General features: G+C 52.5%; 1 protein-coding gene across 1 annotated transcript in view; it reads right to left on the reverse strand.

Annotated features, from left to right (window-relative positions):
* Nucleotides 1-732: 732 nt before the first annotated feature.
* C5H6orf132 (chromosome 5 C6orf132 homolog) overlaps nucleotides 733-21502 on the reverse strand; it is a 30692-nt gene continuing 9922 nt past the window's right edge. Inside the window, exons 2-5 of the mRNA XM_063097834.1 lie at nucleotides 20950-21056; nucleotides 7315-7390; nucleotides 1439-4556; nucleotides 733-887 (exon numbers count right to left, since the gene is read on the reverse strand). Coding sequence (XP_062953904.1) covers nucleotides 770-887; nucleotides 1439-4556; nucleotides 7315-7390; nucleotides 20950-21056 — 3419 coding nt within the window. The 3' untranslated portion in view covers nucleotides 733-769. The remainder of the gene's footprint in view (nucleotides 888-1438; nucleotides 4557-7314; nucleotides 7391-20949; nucleotides 21057-21502) is intronic.

Consider the following 21502-nt stretch of genomic DNA (forward strand, 5'->3'; position numbering starts at 1 on the left):
CCTTGGGCCCAATCCCCAAAATCAGGGCTGCATGGATCTGGACAGAAAAGCAAGCCTTAGTCTTTGGCCTCCTATCCCAAACTTGCCAAGTCTGTCTCTAGGCCTCCCTGTAGCTAAGAGCGGGGCCAAAGAGAAAGAACCATCAATCCCCCAACCCTACCCTTGGCCAATGCAAAGGGCTTCTGTTCCAGTGCCTTCTCCACATGTTGCATGGACACACTCCTGGTCACCTCAATGTGGCTAGGAACCCAGGTATCACCTCTTGGGGTGGCTAGTGGTGAAAGATAAAGAGATCTACTTTTAGTGCCCTGCGCCTCCACCTCAGCCCTTTGTGAGGACCTGACAGGCAAGCAACCACAGCCAGGCCGATGGTTCCAGTTCAAAGTTAATGCTCCACCCCCTGCTTTTAGAACCTGCTCACTAGGTCGAGCTTGTAAAACTGCTTTAAATAAGCCTTACTAAAGCAGATAGTACATGATAGTGGAAACTCGGGATCCAGGCCCTTAAAGGTTCCTCCTCTCCTCCCTCCTTCCCCGCCCACCCCCCATCTGCAAACAGTCCACAGCCACACCAGTGCTTTGGGAAACAGAGCCCACTCTTGATCTTCCCTGGGCCAGTGCTTCCCACCGTCCTTGGTCCATCTGTCTTTCGGGAACAAAGACTCCTTCGAGTCACAGTCAGGCTGCCTAACACCTGCTGCGTCCCTCCCACCCCCCCAAAAAAAGCCCCAGATCCAACCCCTTGGAATAGAGCTGAGAGAACCCCGCGCTCAGGAGGTGGCTTTCCGATGGGCCCCTGAGTAGGCATAGGAGATAGGATGGCGGGTTCCAGGTCTCACGGTGAACGTGTTGATGGGGTTTCCGTAGTGGGGGGTGCCATGGGGAGATCTGGGAGACAGAGAGGAGAAGTTAATATATCCGCAGCTGGTTAACCAACACCCCTTCCATCTCCCCCAGGGCACAAGAGGAAAAGATGTGGCTCAGTGGTATTGCACCTGCCCCCACAAGCCCAGGGCTTATCAACCGCAGGGAGAGACCCCAAGTCTACCAGACACAGGGCTCCCCTTTCCTCTGGGCCCTGCTGGCAGCAGAGAACGTGTCTAACACCTTTCCACTCAGAACCCTTCACTCCTAGTCTGGGTCTGGATTCATCTCTGTGTTGTTAGGAAATCCCTCCACCTAAGGACCGCCCCCCCGCCCCCGCACTTAGTCTGCAGCCCTGAGATCCAGGGGGTGGGAAAGAGAAGAGAGGGTGCTGGTGGGGAAAGAGAACCAGGGAGATCAGGAAACATGTAAGGGAAACGCCAACAGCGCCCTGGCCAGGTCAGTGGCCCTGTCTCTCCCCCTTTCTGCCTGCCAGCCAGAGGGGAGCGGCCTGGTCGGACCTCACCTGGGTTCCCAGCCCCGGGCCCCCTCCATTAGCCCGGCCCCCAGCTCACCTGCCCGTAGCCGGGGCGAAGCCGTAGTCACCGCCGCCGGACGCCTTATACTTGGCCTCCCCGGCGCCCCGGGCGGCGCCCTCCAGGGACAGCCTCCGCGCGTGCAGGCCGCCGGGGGGCGCGCGGCCCGCCGAGTTGACGCGCCGCATCTCGGGGCCTCCGGGAGCTCCGAAGGGCCCTCCGGGCGGCGGCCCGAAGCAGTTGGGGGAGCTCAGGCTGCGGCCGGTGCCGCCGCGGGCCAGGCCGGGGCTGCGGGTCGGCTCCCCGACGTACAGGCGCTTCTTGATGAGCGAACGGCCCCCGCCCGAGAAGCGCTCCAGGCCCCCGGCGCCGGCGTAGCGTGCGCCCGCGGGAAAGCGCGAGAAGCCGCGAGCAGGGGGCGCCGCGGGGCCCGCGTCCGGGGGCTGCCCCAAGTCTGAGAAGTTGTTCCGGGGAGGGGAGTCCCGGCGGCCCAGAGACGGCAGGGCCAGGGCCGCAGCTGGGGGCTCAGGGTCATTGCTGAACTCTGGCGGCGGTGGGATGACCTCAAAGCTGAACTCCTCCGCCTCCTCCCCTCTCTTGTAGGAAGGAGAAGGCGGGGAGGAGGAGGACTTGGGCAGCAGGCGGCCCTGAGGGAGGTTGGAGGGTGCTGGTCTTTCCCAGGCCACAGGGCCTTGGGGCCCCGCCTTACTACAGTTGTGCCGCCTTGGCTCTGTGCCCTCTGGGTCTCTCCAGGGCTGCGCTGACGAGGTCAGCCAGGAGTCTTTCTCAGCCTCCTTGGGTAACTTGGGGACCACGGTGAAAGAGTTGGGCCGGCCCTGGCTGTAGAAGAAGCTGTCATAGCCGGCCTCGGGTTGGCTGCTGTGGCCACGGAGACTGCCTGGCAGGGAGGACCGCCCCTGGGCAGCCCCTCCAAACCTCCCCTTCTGCGCCCTCTGCCTGGCTGCCAGGAGCAGGGCCATCGGGGAGCCCCGTTCCACCACCTCCCCGGTCACCGGGTGCCTGAGGAGTTTGTCAGCCGGCTGGGCTGAGGCAGGGGGTTTGGCTGGCAGCCCCTGGGGCTCCTTCACTTCTACAGGCTCCCCTGGCCCTGCAGCCTCTCCTCTGGCCAGGGTGGGTATCACCACCGCAACCTCTCGACTGGGACTGTTCTGGCTGCGATGGGGCTTGTAGAGAAATGGCACCTCTTCTCGGCCACGGGACATCTTTGGTGGGAGAGCTGGAGAGGAGAGAGCTCCCCGTGTTGGCAGCCTAGTGGCCTCCGAGGGGGGCCCTTCTGCCTCTGGCTGGGTAGGCACTGCAACTTCTTGACATTCCAGCTTCTCCCACTGCCCAGCTGGGACCAGGTCATTCCCCATCATCAGTTGGGATGATGTGATGGGCAGAGCTGTGGTTGTGGATTGTATGGCAGGGCCAGGTGTGGCCTTGGGTGGTGCACCTGGCCCAGGCATGGCTTTGGGTGGTGTGGCTGATCCAGGCATGGGTGGCCCAGGAGTAGCCTTGGGTGGTGGGGTCAGTCCAGGCATGGCTGGCCCAAGTGTGGCCTTGGGTGGAGCAGCTGACCCAGGTGTGGCCTTGGACTGGACTGGTGTGGTTGACAAAGGGGTGGTGGATAGAAGTGGTGGGTTCTTGGCTATGGGCTTGGAGAATTTGCCATTATCAGCTCCATTTTCAAAGATTCTTTCCCCTTCTAGCCGTGGTTTGGGAGGCAGAGAGCCTATGCTTGGCCTCACATCCTTCTCCGCTGATGAAGAAAGCCGGGCCTCCAGCTCATTCCGGATCTGCCAGACACTGGGAGTTGGAGAGTCTTGGTGGATATAGTCCACAGGAGGGAGGGTCAGGCTGGCAGAGGCCTCCTTCTCTGGCAGGCTGCTGCAGGGACGCTTCTCAGGAACATCTGGGGGTATCTCCTTCTCTGGCAGGCTCAGGGGGGCCTCCTTCTCTGGCAGGCTGGGGCCCTTCTTGCCCTCCTTGCCCTGGAAGGCCACCGATGGGCCTGGCTTATGACTGAGGAACCGGTCCTCTCTCCTGGAGCCACAGAGATAGGCTGCCAGCTCATTCCGCAGCTTTTCCATCTGGCTGGGATCCCTCCAGTCCACAGGTGCTGAAGAGGCTGTGTCCTCTGGGCTGGGGGGCTTGGGTTTGGGTTTGAGAGCAGGAGAGCTGGATTTGGTGCTTTTCATAAACCCAGCAGCTTGAGGGGCTGCCTTCTCAGCAGAAGGCAAAGGAGGGGCAGGTGGGGGAAGAGGAGGTGCTGGGGGAGGGAGTGGGGGTGCAATAGGGGGCAGGGGAGGGGCTGGGGGTGGAGTCTCAGTTTGTTCGTTTGTCTGGGACTGGGACTGGGACTGGCTGAGCCTCGGGCTAGCTGGCGCCACAGCCCTAAGCTCCCCAGGGCAGTCTGGCTCAGGGGCCCTATCTGGGTAGACCTGGGACGCAGGGCGGATGTGGAAGCTAGGAGGCAGTGGGAGTCGACTGGATGCCTTCTTGGTGGCCCCCTCTTCCACTGGGGGTGCCCCTTGTACTTCCTGAACTGGGATGGATGAAGTCCTGACTGGGGTTGGGGGAGGCACCTTGAACGAACGGGGGAAGGTGAGGTGGGGCTCTGGGTTAGGTCCCAGGGAGTTCCCCTTTGGCTCAGCAGGGCTCCTGGGGGGGCTGGTTCTAGGAGTCTCTGGCTGCCTGCCATTCAGTGCCACCTCTGATTTCCATTTGGTGACTCTGCAAGGGGGAAAGAGATGAGTCCCCATTGTGTGAGGAGACACTGGAGCTGGGGGTGCTGGCACTGGCAGATGGGGTGGTAGGGGGGCTGTAAAGGCCAAGGGTGGGGCAGGGGGAATGAAGTCGGGAGGGGTGGGTGTCGATGGGGGGGATAGGGCCCCCAGTACTGGGGGTGGAGGTGGGGCCATGCTGGGTGGGGGTGGAGGTGGGGGTTCCAGCAGCAGGGGAGGTGGGGGGGGAGCTGTGGAAGGTGGAGGTGGTGGCGAGGACTCCCCTGGAGATTGTGAAGTGTCCTGGGGTGGCCCTGGGGCTGGACCTGGAGGAGGTGGGGGGATGAATGGATCTTGGCCATAGTGCCCAGGCCTTAGGTCACCCACAGAGCTGTACAGTCGGAGGTTGCCATTGACTAGTGAGCTGGTACCTGAAAGAAGGGAGAGGCAAAGATGAGGAGGGGGAACAAGGCAGACCAGCCTTGCCAATCTCTGTTTACCCAGGGCAGGGCTGGGGGTGGGCACCTGGTATGGATTCTGTCCCACAAGTTTCCTGTATAAGTAGCTTGATCCCCACTGTGACTGTTAAGAGGGTGGGAAATCTTATTATGGTAATCGGAAGGTGCAGCCTTGAAGAGGTGATTAGATTGTAGGACTGTGCTGTAGTGAATGGATTAAAAACAGTGGTCAGGGATGTGGTTCTGAGGGCTTTAAAAGAGCACATGAGAGGTTAGTCTCTCTCTGCTCTGCCATTTTCTGCCATGTGAGACCTGCACTGCTGTAAAGCTACTACCAAGACCCTCAGCAGATGTGTTCCCTGGAGTTTGGACTTCCCAACCTCCAAAACTGCAAGCAATAAATTTCATTTTCTTTATAAATCACCCAGTTCCAAGTATTGTGTTATAAGCAACAGAAACAGACTAAACAGAATAAACAAATGAACCCAAGAGAATAACTGGCCCATTTCATGCCTTTCTCCCTGAACACCAAGTGAGGGAGCAGCCATATCTTCAGTCTCCTGAGCTGCACTGGGAGTGGCCCCTTTTTTCCAGGGAGGGGCCTACCTGGCCTGGCACAGCCTTTTGGGCCTGCATTAAATACTCTCCATTTGCCTCTCCAGTCACCCTCCACCCTTCCTACCCTGCTCTGTGCCAGGACTCTCTTGCCTTCTGAGATCAGAGGGTAGGGGCAAGAGGGGCCATGGTATTGATTCCCCCAGCTCCCTCCCTGCTGGGTCACAGGTCAGCAGGCTGCCTTTCCTCCACCGCACAGTTCCTGCCAGGTAGACCCTCTCGCATAGCTCAGGGAGAGCACCAGCTCCCGCCATGGTCAGTCCGTAGGGCATCATCATCTACTTTGGCACCCTAACCATGCTCACACTCCTGTATACTGTCCCTTTACTAAACTCTCTTCAGTTTTAGCACTCCCCTTTGGGTGTGCCATCTGTTTTGGGGACCTTGGCTGGTACAAAGCTGGAAAGGCCAGGGTTCAAGTCCCACCTCAACCACTTACTAAATGTGTGACCTTGGACATGCTAATTAACCTTGCTGAGCCTCAGTTTCATCATCTATCAAATGGATATAATGTCAGTACTTACCTCATAAAGCTGTTGTGAGGATTAAATGAGAGAATTCATGTAAACACAGGTAAAGGGTTTATCATGGTGCTGGGCCCATAGTAGGCAACTAATGACTGGTGACCGTTTTGACTACTACCACCTGTGCTTAACTTCGCAGACCATTTCAGACAGGGAAAGTGGGAGAGAGATAGGAAGTCATGGGGCAGGGGCAGGGCCCCAGAGACATCCTTAGTGAGGAAGGTTGGGTGACAGACCTACAGGAGGGAGCAGTTTGAATAAACAGTTCCTGTTTTCTAAAGGCACAGAATCTAAGAACCCAGGTTTCCACTTCACAGAGAACTCCTAGGTCAGATTCTGGACTGCGGGATAGAACAGGGGTGTGCAGAAGAAAAATGAGCTGGGCAACCTGGCCACTGAAGAGATGCTGAGCAGCCCTGGCCCCAGCAGCTCACATCCCTCCCTTCTCCTTGGACCCAGTCCCCAGCCCCTTTCTCCAGAGTCTACTTCCCTCTTAGGGGCATCGTCCTTTCAGCCTTCCCTTCAGTTCCGCAGAGAGCATAGCAAACCTGGGGAACATGCAGCCCTGAATGGCTCCTCTCACCTGTCTGACTTCAAAACAGAGAGACCAAGAGCGGAGAAGGGGAAACTAATATTCACTGTGTACCCAACTGTCAGGAGCAGGGATACAGCAGTCAAAAAGCAAAACAGACAAAATACCAGGCCCCCTGGAGCTTATGCTTTAAAAGACAATGAACATAAAACATTAGTAAATTATTACCACATTAGATGAGGAGTGCTGTGGGGAAAAAATAACCGGGGAGGGGTGCTGAGGGTAGGCACTTTAAGTAGGGTGATAAGAGAAGTCCTCTCTGAGAAGGTGACATTCGAGCAAAAAAGGAAGGAGTGAGGGAGGGAGCTGCACAGATGTCCAGCAGAAGTGCATTCTAGACAGAGGGAGCTGTGTGGCAAAGCCCGAGAGGTGGAAATGTGCTGGGGGTAAAGGAGCAACAAGGAGACTGTGTGGCTGGGGCAGTGTGGAAGGGAGAAGAAAGATGGCGATGCAGCCAGATGGCCAGACGAGGCCAGATTCTGGCAGTCCTTGTAGGAACCTGTTCTTTGAGTGACATGAGAAGTCATTGGCAGGTTTTGAGCAGAGGTGTAACATGAAGTGACATGCATCCCCTCCAGTACTGCATTTACTCCTCCAGAACTGGAATTGTTCTTCCCATTGTTCATCAGAAGATACAGAGGTGTGAGGGGTTAAGAGTGACCCAAGGCAGCAAAGCCGTTATGTGGGGAGCTGGGATGCAAAGCTATGTCCATCTGACTCGAGTTCTTTCTGCCGCTGCATGCTGCTCCTTCCTGCTCTGGCCTTGTCCCTTCATCAGCCTTCCCCCACCAGAAGCAGGCCTTAGCCACTCCCCACAATTCCTATCCCCACTGGTCCCACCCACTGTGGCCTGTAGCCAAGACGGGTGGTAGCCAAAACGCATGAGGACTCTGGATCTTTCACCAGCTGGGGAGGTGGGCCAGATGCTTGGCTTTTGAACTCAGGGCCCACAGAGGAAAAAAAGAAAGATGGACAAGCCCCAAGCCCAGGGTCCTCTTACCTGTCACTTCTTTGTCTGCAAAGTCTTCTGGGACAGAGGGAGTGGGCACAGCCAGCCCATGGTTCTCCTGGGCATTCTGAAAGGGAATAAAGAGATCAGGAGACAGGGAAAGATGGACAGATAATTTTTCCCAAATCTCTGCTCTGTTGAGGTTATTTCACTGCTTAAAACTCTGCAGTGATGGTTATGGTTGCACAACCTCATGAGAGTACTAAACTGTAAATGGATGAATTTTAAAAGGTGGATCTTGGGCCGGCCCTGTGGCGCACTCGGGAAAGTGCAGCGCTTGGGAGCGCAGTGGTGCTCCTGCCGTGGGTTCGGATCCTATATAAGAATGGCCGGTGCACTTGTGCGGGCGACACCAAGCCAAGGGTTGTGATCCCCTTACTGGTCACAAAAAGACAAAAAAAAAAAAAAAGGTGGATCTTCTGATACAGTCAATTCTCGTTATTCATGGTAGTTACGTTCTGTGAAGTTGCAGCAAACACTGTGTTAGTGAATACTGGACCATTGCTCCTAGGGAAAATATGGAGTTAGGTTCCTGCAAATCTCTAGTCACAACATTTTTGCCAACTGATCGATACATAACATTGTTTTATGTGTGTTTCTGTTTAAAGACACTTTATTTAATATTTGTTGTTGATTCGTTAACATTGAACTCATGGCCAATAGCTCTATAACTCACGCCTGCCGCATGTATGTTTTCTGTAAGACACATCAAGCTTTCTTGTGTTTAGGAGCACTAGACAGCACTTCAGCACTGCACTTGGGGGCCGTTTTATTTATTTATTTATTTATTTATTTATTTATTTATTTTTTATTTTTTAAAAAGATGACCGGTAAGGGGATCTCAACCCTTGGCTTGGTGTTGTCAGCACCGCACTCTACCGAGTGAGCCACGGGCCGGCCTTGGGGGCCGTTTTACACAGCAAAATCTCTAACAAAAAGTAAAGAAATGAAAAACATGTCACTAAAAAGGTAAGGACCCTTGTTTATGTAATGATGGCTGAAATGAGAAAGTGAAGTGTCCTCTTGTCCGACCTCAGCTGGGCATGTGTGCATTGGGCGGCTCAAAATCTTCACTGCTCTGTGAGTGTCCGCAAATGACCACAACAGCCATGTGAGTATTGATTTGGGGGTTACAAATAAATTTTAGCCACTAGGCAAATTTGCAAACACAGAATCCACAAATAGTAAGGATCAACTGCATATGATTTATGTCTCAATTAAAAAGATAAAACATCTGATAAAACCAAGGTCCAGAATTCGACCCCTGTACCCGGCCAGCCACCAAAAACAAAACAAATAAGGATCTGCAGTGACTCCCATGGATGTCCTCAGGTTAAAAGCCAAACCCCTCACCCTGGCCTCCTGTTTACTCTTAGTTTTCATTAAGTATTTACAGAAAAATAAATAAAAAGTGATGAGCTGGAGTATTTACAGCACTGAAGATGCCCTTCTGATCTCTAAGCTAAAGAGACCACAATGTGTTTACACAGCTGTCTGTTTGTACATACTATTTTGCATTCTATTTTTTTTTTCAAACACACATTTCCATATGTCAACAAAGTCCACACACCTGTCGCTTTGAAGAGCTATGGAGCATTTTATGGTAGCTTTCAAGGTCCTCAATTACCTGGCCTCGTGCTTCCAAGCCAGCTTTTATTTCCCACTCACCTACTCCACTCAGCCCACACTCTAGCTTGACTGACTCCCTCCCCGCCATCCTTCCAAACCACACATACGAGCATAGTCCATGTTCATCCCTGATGCTGGGTGCTGGCCAGGCTATGCCCCTCTTCCCCACCCTCCATTTCTAATAATAATAATAATACTCCTTGCACTGTGCTCTAAACACATTACCTCAGTCACACCGCTCCATGAAGAAGATGCTATCCTCATTTACCAGATGAGGAAACTGAGTCTCCGAAATGTTTGGTAAGTTGCCTAAAGTCACACAACCAGTACTACCAAACCCAGGTCTGTGGAATTCCCATTCCTTGGCATTTTGCCTCTCTACAATCTCTCATCCTTCATCTCTCACCCTAGCTGAGACCCCCTCTAGTGTGATGGTACAGGGGTGGGGGCTAAGAGCATTGGCTTTGGAGCCAGCCTGCCTGGATTTGAATCTCAGCTTTGCTATCTACTAGTTGTATAATTGTGCAAGTTACTTAAACTCCCTGTGCCTCAGTTTCCCCATCTGTGAAATGGTGATAAAAATAGAATCTACTCATTCTAGGGAAGTTGTGAGGATTAAATGATATAATACATAAAAAAGCACGTAGACAGCTCCTGCCATGAAGTGAAAGCCCAATACACATTGGCTGCTATTGTTATTACGAAGGAGCCGTTCCCTGTCTGCACCAGCCTGCACTGACCTGCTGCTGCCCAGAGCAACCCATAGCCTAGTACCGCAAAGGCAGGGGGCCTCTTGTTTGCTCTCTAGATGGTCCTCTAGGTCCTCCCATGAGATCTGGGAGCTCCTTGTAGTAGAAACCATGTCTTATGTTACCCCCCAAAGCTGGACACATGGTAAGCTCAGCTATTACCACTGGGCTGATGGTACTAACCCCCTGGGCTTATTTAAGGTAGATGTCATAGAAATAGCCATAAGAAGGGCCAACTCAGAATTACTCTTTGGTCATTTGCAGACAGCAAACAACTCATCTTCTTATTCTTAAGAATTCTGAAGCTAGAATGGCCTTGAACCATCATCTAGTCTTTTTTTCTGTCTCTATTTGATTCACACAGCCAACAACACACCTGTTCTTAACGTTTCTCAAACACAGTGATTCTGAACCAGGGGCAAGGACAGGGGCCCAGCCCATCAGAGGTGTGTCTCCCACACCATACACGCATGCAAATCACTGATAGTCTAATAACCTCCATCAGTAAGTACACTCTGATTTTGGAGAGATGGAGGCCAGGCCTTCAAAAACCAGGGTTGAGATCTCTGATTCCTCTTCTGAATATAATTGGAAAGTAGAAAGACTTGGGGACTTAGCATCAAATTTTGGGTTCCATTCCTACTCAGTTTTGCCAGCAGTCTGACCATGGATAAGCATTGGAGATGTATGGTGAGGACAGTGACGTGAAACTATCATTTATGCTCCTACTGTGTGCCAGCACTGCACTGAGAGCTCTACCTGTGTCATCTCAAGTCCTTTCACAGAGCCAGGATGCAAACCTCAGCTTTCCACCTTACCCATTTTCTTCACTTACAAAACTGAGATAACATTTCCTACTTTGCAAGGTATTATGAGGATCAAATGTGGTAATATCCCTAACCCAGGAGACCAATGCTAGTTGAAGGATTATATCTTCCAATCCTCTCCCCTACAAGGGTGAAAAAATTGTGAACCATCAAAGCTAAGCTCCCTGGAATCCTGGAAGCACCTTCTGGGTTACCCTGAGTGCTTAATTATGTGTGTGGGAGGAAGGTGGATGGACTTTATGGGCCAGAGGTAATAGTACCCACCCCACCCTTCAGTCTTAAAGCACTCTGAAAATGTATTAGACTCCCAAGACCACAGGAGGGAAGTCCATCTCCTGAGTGGCTGGTGAGAGAGCTCTGGCTTTTTAGATCCCTCCTAACATACAAGGGGGTCCTAGGACTTGCTGCCACCTCACCACAGTGCTTGAGATGCTGTGAGACACTACTGTCTTATCCTTGAGGCAGGTGCCAAACCCCAGCTTCATCCCTTCAGGAGCTCCCAGTACTGAACCGCACATAGTTTCCTCATCCCAAGCCCCTGCCTTGCCCTGTTCCTGCCCACATGTGCCCACAGGTGTTCCTGTGGCTCACTTAGCTGTTCCTTCCACTGATGTGTATTCAGGGAAGGCAAATACAAACTCATGTTAATTTCAGTCCCAGAAGAACAAGCTCAGATGGTAAATCGTTCCCCTCGCTCACCACAGGGACCCAGGCAGCTGGCATCGAGTGCCCTGGCTTGGGTGATGACACATTTCAGTTTGCAAATGCACAGGTGTGGACAGCATCAATCTCTGTGGGTGCTGGATTTCCTAACCTGCCTCTTTTAGCCTCAGAGAACTGAGAAAAGCCTCATTAAGAAGAGGAATTGGAGGTGACACCTAAATGCTGTCCATGATCCTAGATTGGATCCTGGAGTTGGGGGAGGGGCGTGCCATGACGGACGTTAATGGGACAAGTGGCAATAATTGAATATAAACAGTGTAGTAGATAACAGCATTGTACCAATATTTAATTACTGAATTTAATAATCATGCAGAGAATGTCTCTGTTACTAGGTAATGCACACTGAGGTATTTAGCAATAAAGGGTTACAACGTCTCAACTTACTCTTCAGTGGTTTACAAAGAAACAATATGTATATATCAAGGGAAAGAGGGAGCAAACAAAGCAAATGGGCAAAATGTGGGGAAGCTGGGCTCAGGCTCTAGAGAGTCCTCACAAGCATCCTCAAAAGCGTCTCAGAGTAGGTCACTTTTCTGCTCAGAGTCCTTCCATTGGTCCTGCCTACAACTTTTTTGCACATTAGGATTAGTGAAAAGGAAAGTTATGTATTTAATGCCACTGAATTGCACTTTTAAATGGTAAGTTTTGTTATGTGTATCTTATAATAAAAAAAAAATGTAGACTGGCTGGTTAGCTCAGTTGGTTAGAGCACAGTGTTATAACACCATGGTCAAGGGTTTGGATCCCCATATCACCAACTGCAAAAAAAAAAAAAGTTAATCAAACAAAAGACAAAAACATCAAAACAAAAAGTGTTGGGGGAGACAGACATCAGCATCTCACACCAGCCCCTTCTCCCTGCCCAGTACCCGCAGCGTTAACAGTGACAGCAACTGCTACTCACGAGCGCTTGCTCCGCACCCTGCACTCTTCAGCACTTTCCATCTCTTCTCTCATTTACTTTTCCCAACAATCTAATGAAACAGGTGCTCTTTTTGCTACCTCCGTTTTACAGATGAGGAAACTGAGGCACAGAGAGGTTAAGGGATATGCCAAGTCCCACAGCTAGCTGTATATCACTGTCTCTCCAGTCACCTGATAATCACCTGCAACTCCAGCTTGTCACCAGTTCTGCCAGTCATTTTGAGTCCTTCCTTCCTGCCACCCCTCAACCTCAGCCCTTCCTCAGTCCTCACTATCTCTTATCCAGACAGACAGACAGATAGATCTGCCATCTGCAGATCTCCAGACACTTCCTGGCCGCTGCCTTACTCCATTCTCCAAATCTGCTGCCAGCATGTTCTTTCCTAAAAGCATCTCAGAGAATGTCACTTCCCTGCTCAGAATCCTTCCATTGGTCCAGAGGATGAGGTTCAAATACCTTCACATGGCATTTGAGACTTTTCACAAGCTGGACCCTCTGTAGCTCCTGCCATCTTCTCTCCACCCACTCTACAAACCCTGGGCTCCAACTAGTGGTTCTTGTCTTTTTCTCACCCCAGTGTTCCCAGGGGACCCGATTCACTTATGAGCAAGTGGGCATAATTATTACAGCTGACATTTATTAGGTACCTGCTATGTGCCAGGCACCATTCTGAGTATATATAGCAACCCAATTAGTCTTCATGGTAACCCTAAGAGTCAGGTTATTGTTATCATTTTATAGATGAGGAAACTGGGGCACAGAGAAACTAAGCATATTGCCCAAGATCACACAGCTAGTAAGTGGCAGGGCAATATTGGGACCTCAGAGACCACCCTCTTTGCCACTACAGTATTAGCCCTTACACTTTTCCTCTAGCACAGCACCAAGCCCATTGTCGATGACTGTAGGCTCTGCCGCCCAGCCCAGCTCACTGGAGGGTTAGGTGACAGCTGATTCTTTGTATGTGCCTGGTACAAACTGGGCGATTCAACAAATATTTGTTGAATGAATAAATTCCTGAGTGAGTGAATGAGTGGTAGAAAGAATACAGAACAGAGAAGTGGAAAACCTGGTTCTGGGGCCAGCTCAGCCACCAATCAACTTGGAGCAAAGCCACTTCTCTCTGTGGCCTCAGTTTTTTCCCCCTTCTATAAACACTCTCCAAAGACCACCTCAATGAAGGCATTCTGTGAGTTCAGGCCCAGAAGGTGTCCCTACTATGACTTGGCTCACCTGTGCCATGTGGGCAGCAACCTGGACACTCAGGGCCACCCTTCAACGACAGGATATTGGGACAGACCACTGCCATTGCCTCCAAGTGGTTCTCTAACTCCAGAGAGGCAAAGGAGAAGCAGGATGAAGGAGGAGGAGAGCTGGGAGGGAGAGTTCTTGAACCTGCTTTTCCCGGAGCCACAGGCCAGGCTGGCAGGGCTGGGCTTGAGGTCACTGCTGGCCTCAGACATGGGACTCTGACTGCTGTGGTCAGCAGGGAAGCTGGCTGTGCCCCACCCTTTACACTGCCCCACCCTGGGCACTCTTGCCCTGGGAAAATGACAGAGCTGAGTGCCCCAGGGTGCTGCCTGCAGGGGTTGGCAGGTGCCTCAGACATGCTCGAGGTAGTGAGGTGTGTGGCCCTTCAAGGGTGGCAGCCCACGTCAAGAGAGGAGTGGACCAACCTGCGGGCCATGAAGTAAAGAACATGCAGATGAACATCTGAGTGTGCCCCTGGTGGGCCATGGCCACGGCCACTCCCTGCACCACTGCTGCAGACAGCCCTTGCTCCACGTTCAGGGCAGAGTCCAGCCCTGGCCCTGCCAGGTGGGAAACTCCACGAAACTGGGCCCCGGCACTTCCTTGTCCCCACACCCAGACAACGCCCAGAAGCTAAGGGCATTGGTCACCTCACTTGCCTCAGAGGTATACAAGCCAGTAGTCCAGATTCGTCTTTTTTTTTTTTTAAAGCAGTTCTTTTAAAACCATCATGGCCTAGTCTACTGAAAAGTTCCCAGCAGTGGGGGCAGGCCCGTGGCTCACTCAGGCGAGTGTGGTGCTCATAACACCAAGGCCACGGGTTCGGATCCCATAGAGGTATGGTCGGTTGCTCACTTGGGAGAGCATAGTGCTGACAACGCCAGGTCAAGGGTTAAGATCCCCTTACGGTCATCTTTAAAAGAAAAAAAAAAGTTCCCAGCAGTGATTAGCTGCAAGGAAGCATGAGCAGGGAGAAGCACCATCCCAAGAATATTTATATTTATTTCCCTCCTTATTCTTGTCTCTATTTCTCAGTTCTTAACAATGAACTTCTGTTTCCTTCATAATTTTTTTTAAAAAGCCCAATGTGATAATGATTTTTTAAAAATTTTTGTGATTGAGTGGAAAGAATATTAACTTTGGAGTCAGGCAGACCAGAGAGGCAATCTTAACTCCATCATCTGAGAGCTGTGAAAGACAGCATCTGACACATAATTGGTGCTCAGTAAGTGTGCCCCTCTCTTGCATTCTGAGGCTCAATTTTCTCATCTGTAAAATGGGAATGATCCCACCTCCCTTGGGTTTGTTGTAACACCAGAGGCAACAGCACACCTAAAGGGGTCCTGCAGAGTAGTGCCCCGGAAAGGTTGTTTCCCCTGGGCTCTTGTCCTTCAAGTTCTATCAAAGCTCAGTGAGTTAGCAGTGGCCCAAGTCCTTGTACACTCTGCCCAGGCCATAGCCCCTAGGGTGCATCTGTCTAGCTGGATCTGAGGTGATGGGTACTTCCCCATGGTCAGGGACGTCACCAGGAATCCCCTACTGCCCTCTTGACTACTGACATTTTAGAGTTGAAGAGAAGGAGGAAGGAAGGGAAGGAAAAAGATACTATTTGAGGATGAGGTCAGTCTCCTCTTTGAAGTTTGGGGGGTTTGGAGCCTGCTCTAAGCCCATGCTGTACCACTGAGAGTTCAGGAGAGCAGGGTTCACCCTACTGATGGCTCCTGTCCACCCCACTGGCCTCCTCATGCCTGGGACATACACATCCTCATGCCTAGGATTCCTCAGGGTCCAGCCAAGCCCCAAGGGTGGGTCACCAGGGGCTGGGCCAGTGGGCAATGCATGGTTGACTTTGGGCAGTGGCCAGCTCTGAGTCTTAGCCGCACATCATGGAATGCCAACTTCCTCACCAGACTTCTCCTCGAGCCTGGTTTGGGCACCCACCCCTTGGGGTGGGGTGTGTAGCTGCAGGGGGTTATGGAGATGACCCTGAGCTAGAGTTAGAACGAGGCATAGTTGGGAGCATCAATGTAAGGGTGGGGGAACAGGGAGATGGGACCCCCCAACCCTATCCCAGAGTGAGAGCCACAAGGAAACCCCTTGAGGCACCCAATGTGCCCAGCTGGGTGAAGCCCAACCAGTTGTTTTCCTGGCTTTGGGGGGAAGTGTGGGGGTGCTGGCCAGGGGGAGGGGGTGGAGGATTGAGAAGGGCTGTACCTTAGACTTCACAAAGGCAGCTGTGTGTTCCCCACAGAACAGCTTCTCTGAAGTTGGGAGCCAGTGAGCATTTTATAAAGGAGCTCGATTGCTTCCCCCACACCCGGTCCCCATGTTCTGTCAGATCTCTCCTGGGGGCCAGAGAATAATCCCCACCACCAATGAGGCTATATTACTCTGGACCTACCTGCCATCCCAGAACTGCCCTTAGATCCAGGCTACTAGGGCCTCTGCCCTAGATCTCGTGCTATGCAGGTCCCTTCTCTGGCCTCCTTCTAGGGCAAGGAGTCAGTAGGGTCAAGGGGACATGTTCTCAGCCCACACCACTCCTTCTAGACTCTACTCCAGAACTTCCTGCTTAAATGGCCCTGAGCCCACTTCTAGGCTTCTTCCCTGGTCAGTCCTCCTGAGAGCAACCTGAGCATGAGTCCATGGGGTGGGCAAGGGGCAGCTGCTTGTGGGTAAGGGCGGGGGTGTGAATGGAGCTTTAGAGGGTCAGATTGAGGCAAGATCCAGGTGGTAGAGAGGGAGAGGGCTAGTTAGGGGTGGGAGCTCCATTTGTACCTTTGCTGCAGGCCTCCAACACCCCTCCCCCACACAAACATGGAACTCCCTCACCCACAACCCTTCCACCAGACATCACCCACAGGAATCAGTCAAAGCCTGTAATGACTGCCTCCCTGGCTCACCCTCAGGAGTGCAAATCCCAACCCTAATAGGAGCCTGGGCCTTGAGTTTAGAGATGAGCTCCTGTGGCAGGTGGGTGGGGTGGAAAGGAGAAAACGGGCTGACTCCAGCTGTTTCTTTGAGCTCCCAAAGGCAGAGGAGAAGAGGGAGGGTCCAGGGTGGGGCTTTCTGCCTGAGCCCAGAGATGCCTCCCCTGCAGAGGCCGGCCTGTCTGACTCAGAGGGTGGGGTGACCCAGGGAGCTCTCACCGCCCAGGGCACCCCTGGGGACCTGTTGGGCCAGTTTCCCCATATTTGCCATATTGGCATTTAATTTTTAATTCTTCACATGCATTACCCTCGGGATGGTTTGGTTCAGACAGGGGAGGGCAAGAGGGAGCCCCGGGGAGAAGTACATCCTTTCTACCACCTACCAGTTCTGGGCTCTCAGAAGCCAAGGGACAGGCTCTGGCTTGAGCTCTCCTCAGAAGTAGGAAAAAAGATTGTTCCGCCCTCAGCCCAGGCCTATGGAGGTGTGGACAGGACTGGCCTGGGGGAGGAGGCCTGCCTCCCAGCTCTGCTTCTGTTGAGCTGCGTGGCCTGGGCAGGGCCCTCCCCTCCCTGGGCCTCAGTTTTCTCAAGCTGATGACTTCTGTGGCCCTCCACAGCTCTGAAGTTTGGTGGTTCTGATCCAGCTCCTCAGAGCTCCCCGAGCAGGAAGGTGAGGTGGCCCTAGTGGCTGGAACACCACCTTCTTCAGAGGTGGAAGCAGAGCTCGAGAAGTGATCTGTGTGTCATCAGGGCCTGGCTTCTCTGGGGGACCTCCAGAGAACTGACCACATCTGCCCTTCCATTAGGGAGTCATTTTAATACAGAAAGTCACAGCTGGGGAAACCCTTGGGGACAATCCATTGTAACCCCCACTGATGGGTGAGGAGCCAGAGGCCCAGGGAGAGGGAGGGCCTGGTCCTCAACCACCCTGCATCCCAGTGGAAGAGCTGGGACTAGTGCCAGCCATCCGAGGATCAACCCCAGGTCCCGTCCCAGTCACTGGGGGATCCCGAGGTCCTTTTCATAACTGGCTTTTGGGGGCTACATGCCCGAGAAAGCATTTCTCAGTCCTCAGCACCTTCAACCTAAAGTGAAGAAGCTGCAGCGAAGGGAGCCCTCCCCTGCCTCATCTTGCCCCCTCTTCTCGAGCTCTGTCCCCTGGTAGGCTCATGTAGGGTACTGACAGGGGACATTTGGAAGATGGCCCAGGCCCAGACAGAGCTCAGAGGCCCTTGCTGGGCCTGTCACCTGGCTCCTCAGGCGCTGCCGCCTCCTGCCTCCCCTGCCCCAGGGCAGCCTGGTCTAGGAGGTGCCCTCTGAATGTGGGAAGAGAGGACAGGGAGGGGCAGAGGCCCGGCCGGCTAGGACAGTGTCAGGCAGGGCTCAGGCACTGGCCCAGCTCCCCACTCACCCTGACTTAGCAGGGCTGGGGGACAGGGTGTGTGAGCCTACACCCACATGGAGCCCCGTCCTCCTTCTCCCCATTTCCCGGGTCTCCTGCCCCTGCTGGAAGAAAGCAAAGGACTTGGCCCAGGGCCGAGGGAGAGGAGTCAGATGATGAATTGACAGCAGCAGGTGCTGAACCATATTGGAGCTACTCTATGCCTATAACCTGAATCAGAAGCATAGCATTGTCCCTGGGGTATAGGCCAGTTCCTCCTCCAAACGTAAATCATGGGTGGACTCTTGGAGGACTCTGCTGAAGTCGCAAGGAAAACTATGTGTAAGTGGCCCATATCTCATCATGGTCTCAAAGGGGTCTATGACCCAAAAAAGGCAAGAGGCCTGGTGCTTGCAGGCCCCGCTGCTGGACAGGGATTCAGTGAGACAGACAAGAGAGGTGGAAGTGGTTCTGCCGGCTGGTCCCAGGAGGGAAAGAAAAAAGTTTCTAGGTAGTGGGTGGAGGGAAGTAGAGGACAGCCTGAATAGAACTTGGACTCTGGAGCCTGGCTAAAGGATTTGAATCACGGCTCTGCCACTTGCGAGCTGCATGACCTTAAGCATGTTACTTCCCTCTCTGTGCTTCTATTTCTCCATCTGTAAAATGGGGATTAATGAGAGCACCTGGCTCATAGTGTGGCTCTGTGAATACATATGATGTGTTAGGAGTGGTGCCTGGCACATAGTGCTCAGAACGTGTGAGCCATGATCACATGGACATACCACTGTATGGAACCGGTGAGCAGCTCCACCTGTCCGTCCTCGTTCAGCCAGCACTGAAGGAATGGAGGGGACTTTCTCTTTCTGGGTTGAGTCGCTGCCTCTATAAAAAGAGGCTGGTGTGGACCTGATGACACCCCTTTCAGGTGTCAGTTCACCACGTGTTCATTCTCTCATCCTCACCAGGAAGGAGGCGTGAGTTTGTTGGCGAGAAGCCCCCATCTCCTGGGACTGGCTCTGAGGCTCACCCAGAAGGGCTGTTCCCAGGAAGCATTTCCCCTGGAGGGCGGAACTCCAGGCCTGACAGCTAGCCAAGCCCACGGCAGTGGCCCTGAGTCTTCTGCCAGGCCCACCTGGGGTCTCTGCGGCTCCAGAGTCATGTTCTGCTAAGACCAGATCCAAACCAGAGGGAAGGAGAGCAGAAAGGCTAGGACTTGCCATGGGCTTGGAGGGGCCCAAAGAGGGTGGGTGGAGGAAGATGCAGGATACTGGCCAATCAGAGCAAACTCTGATTAATGTTGTGCCTGCATTAATCAGTTGCTGGTTCTTGGGGTGGTGCAGATCTGGGGGAGGGGCCAGGACAGCAGGAGCCACTCGAGGGGCAACAGCCTTTTCTACTCTGTTGAGAGTATTTCAATATTTTAACAGCCAGTGCAGGTACAGGTGTCAGTGCTGGGCCTACACCACCATGATTCTGAGTATGTGTGTACTATACAGTTGAGGGGAGAGGATCAAATTTACCTCCAGAAATAGAACATCTCAAAATGATTTTACCTGCATTTATGGGTGCAATGACCCCCATAACAAAGCTGCGCATTTCTGGAAACAAAGTCAGGGGCTGACTTATTTGCTTCATACCTTTTTGTTTTTGGTTTTGTACTTTCTATATTTGTCTATAATGTCCATGAATTGCTTTTATAAGGAGAAAATAAGTTATTTAAAGTTGAGTTCCCAGAGATCTGTGTGCTCATCCCTCCACATAGAGGCCTTGGGGACACAGAAGGAAAAATGTTGACTCAGTCTGTCCAATCTAGAATCTTGGGGTCTGGTTGGTGAGGTTGGACAAACCGGAAAAAACTGGTGAGGGAGAGAGGGAGGTGGTTGTGTTGGGCAGTGCTGGGCAGGATGTGTGGGTACCTGGGACCAAGATGTGGGGTGCCATGAAGTCTAATGGCCCTGAGAGCTCAGAGCAGGTCTGTACAAACCCTCATGGAAGTATAAGGATGCTGTGACCCCAGTGACAGTACTGTCCCAACCAGGACCCAGGTCTGACAGGCAGGAGTGAACTGGAATCTAGGGGGCTGACTGTTTAGATACTAGACCTAGCCTGTCCGATACAGTAGCCACTGGCCACAAGTGCACTTCGAAATGTCCCTGGACAGCAGTGGGATGTGCTATATGAGAGTACTTCAAAAAGTTCACAGGAAAATAGGATTAAAAGACAATATGCATGTTTCCATGAGATTTTTGAGGAAGCTTCATATGTATAGTATTTTGAAAACTTAGTATAAAAAAAAGTAAAATTCCTCTTTAGTATTTTTTATATTTATTAAATGTTGAAATGGTAATCTTTTGAATATGTTGGGTTAAGTAAAATATATTACTAAAATTAATTTTACCTATTTCTTTTTACTTTTAACATAGCTACTAGAAAATTTAAAATTACATATGAGGCTTGCATTATATTTCTGTTAGACAGCATGTGTCTAGAATGTCCCAGAAAAGCCAGGAACTCTCATCACAGTAAATAGAACCAGTCATGGAGTAGTTGTTTTGGGTCTCTCTCCTTTGTCAAAGAACAAAAAGCCCAGCCACAGCCTCCAGTAGGAAGATTTTTGTTTCCTGTAGTTTCAGACCCACAAATAAATCTGTCCCAAATGCTCTTCTCCCAAGGGTCACTGCTATTTGTCCTACTAGGCAGCTCAGGTGTCACCTCTTCCAGGGAGCCCTTCTTGTCCACCCCTCACGGCTGTGTTGGCTACTCCTACTCTGGCCTGTGTTACTCATTCATCTCCTGCAGTGGGCAGGGAGCTCCTTGAGAGCAGCAGTGCTGTCTCAGCCTTCTGTGCACTCCAGCACCTAATGCAGGGCCTGGCATGAAGCAGACAGCCATCGGTGCTTGTGGAAAATAAGCCCTGCTTAGCTATAGTTACCCACTGCTGTGTGCCCTCTATACACAAGTTCTCCATAACCTCCCTTGGGTTTTGTCCCTGGAGGAGCTGACATTCCTAATGCCAGCCTTCCTGCCATGAGCCTCAGCCATGCCTCCTCCCAGTGGCCACCCTGGATTGGCATCAGGAAGGAAGTGAATGCATAGAGGGTGAGACTGATGTCCACTTGGGCCAGGGCAGGGTGGGGCTGCTTCCTCTGTGGCAGGCAAGGTGTCCCCACCCATAGCAGACCCTCAGACCCCGGAGCAGAGCCACACTCACCAGTGGAAGGAAGGTCAGCAGGGGCCGGACTCTTGGCCGAGCTTTCAGCGTGGCTGTTCCCGACTCACTCACCGTGTTAAACCGATTGTCGCCATAATAGATCCCATCTGGAGGACATAAGTGAGGAAGAATATGAGCTGGGGTCAAAGGCTCCCAGCCAGCCGAATTTAATCTGCCCACAGTTCCCAGTGAGGAAGGCCAGGCCTGAGTTCACCCCAGTTGACCCAGCTGAGCCCCTGACACAGTAAGAGCCCACGGATGGGGTGTGAGCTCGCGGGGCTGACTGAGGCGGAATTGTGGGGGGCAACTCAAGGGCAGTCTCCTAGGGTCTCCACCAGCGTTCCTGGGGCTTTCAGCCCCCAGCAGCCATCTCTCTCCTGATCCACTCCCCACCCCCAAACATCCTGAACCTCCTCTCCCACAGCAACTTGTCCCTCCTTTTAGGGCCCTGAGAGCTTGGCCAAGGCCTCAGCCAAAGCTTATCTCTGAGAGAGAGAGGAAAACAAGCCAGTTTTTCTCTCAAGTATTTGAATTTCTAATCTGGAACAAACAG

Source organism: Cynocephalus volans, chromosome 5 (genome assembly GCF_027409185.1).
Source record: "Cynocephalus volans isolate mCynVol1 chromosome 5, mCynVol1.pri, whole genome shotgun sequence".
NCBI classification, from domain to species: Eukaryota; Metazoa; Chordata; class Mammalia; order Dermoptera; family Cynocephalidae; genus Cynocephalus; species Cynocephalus volans.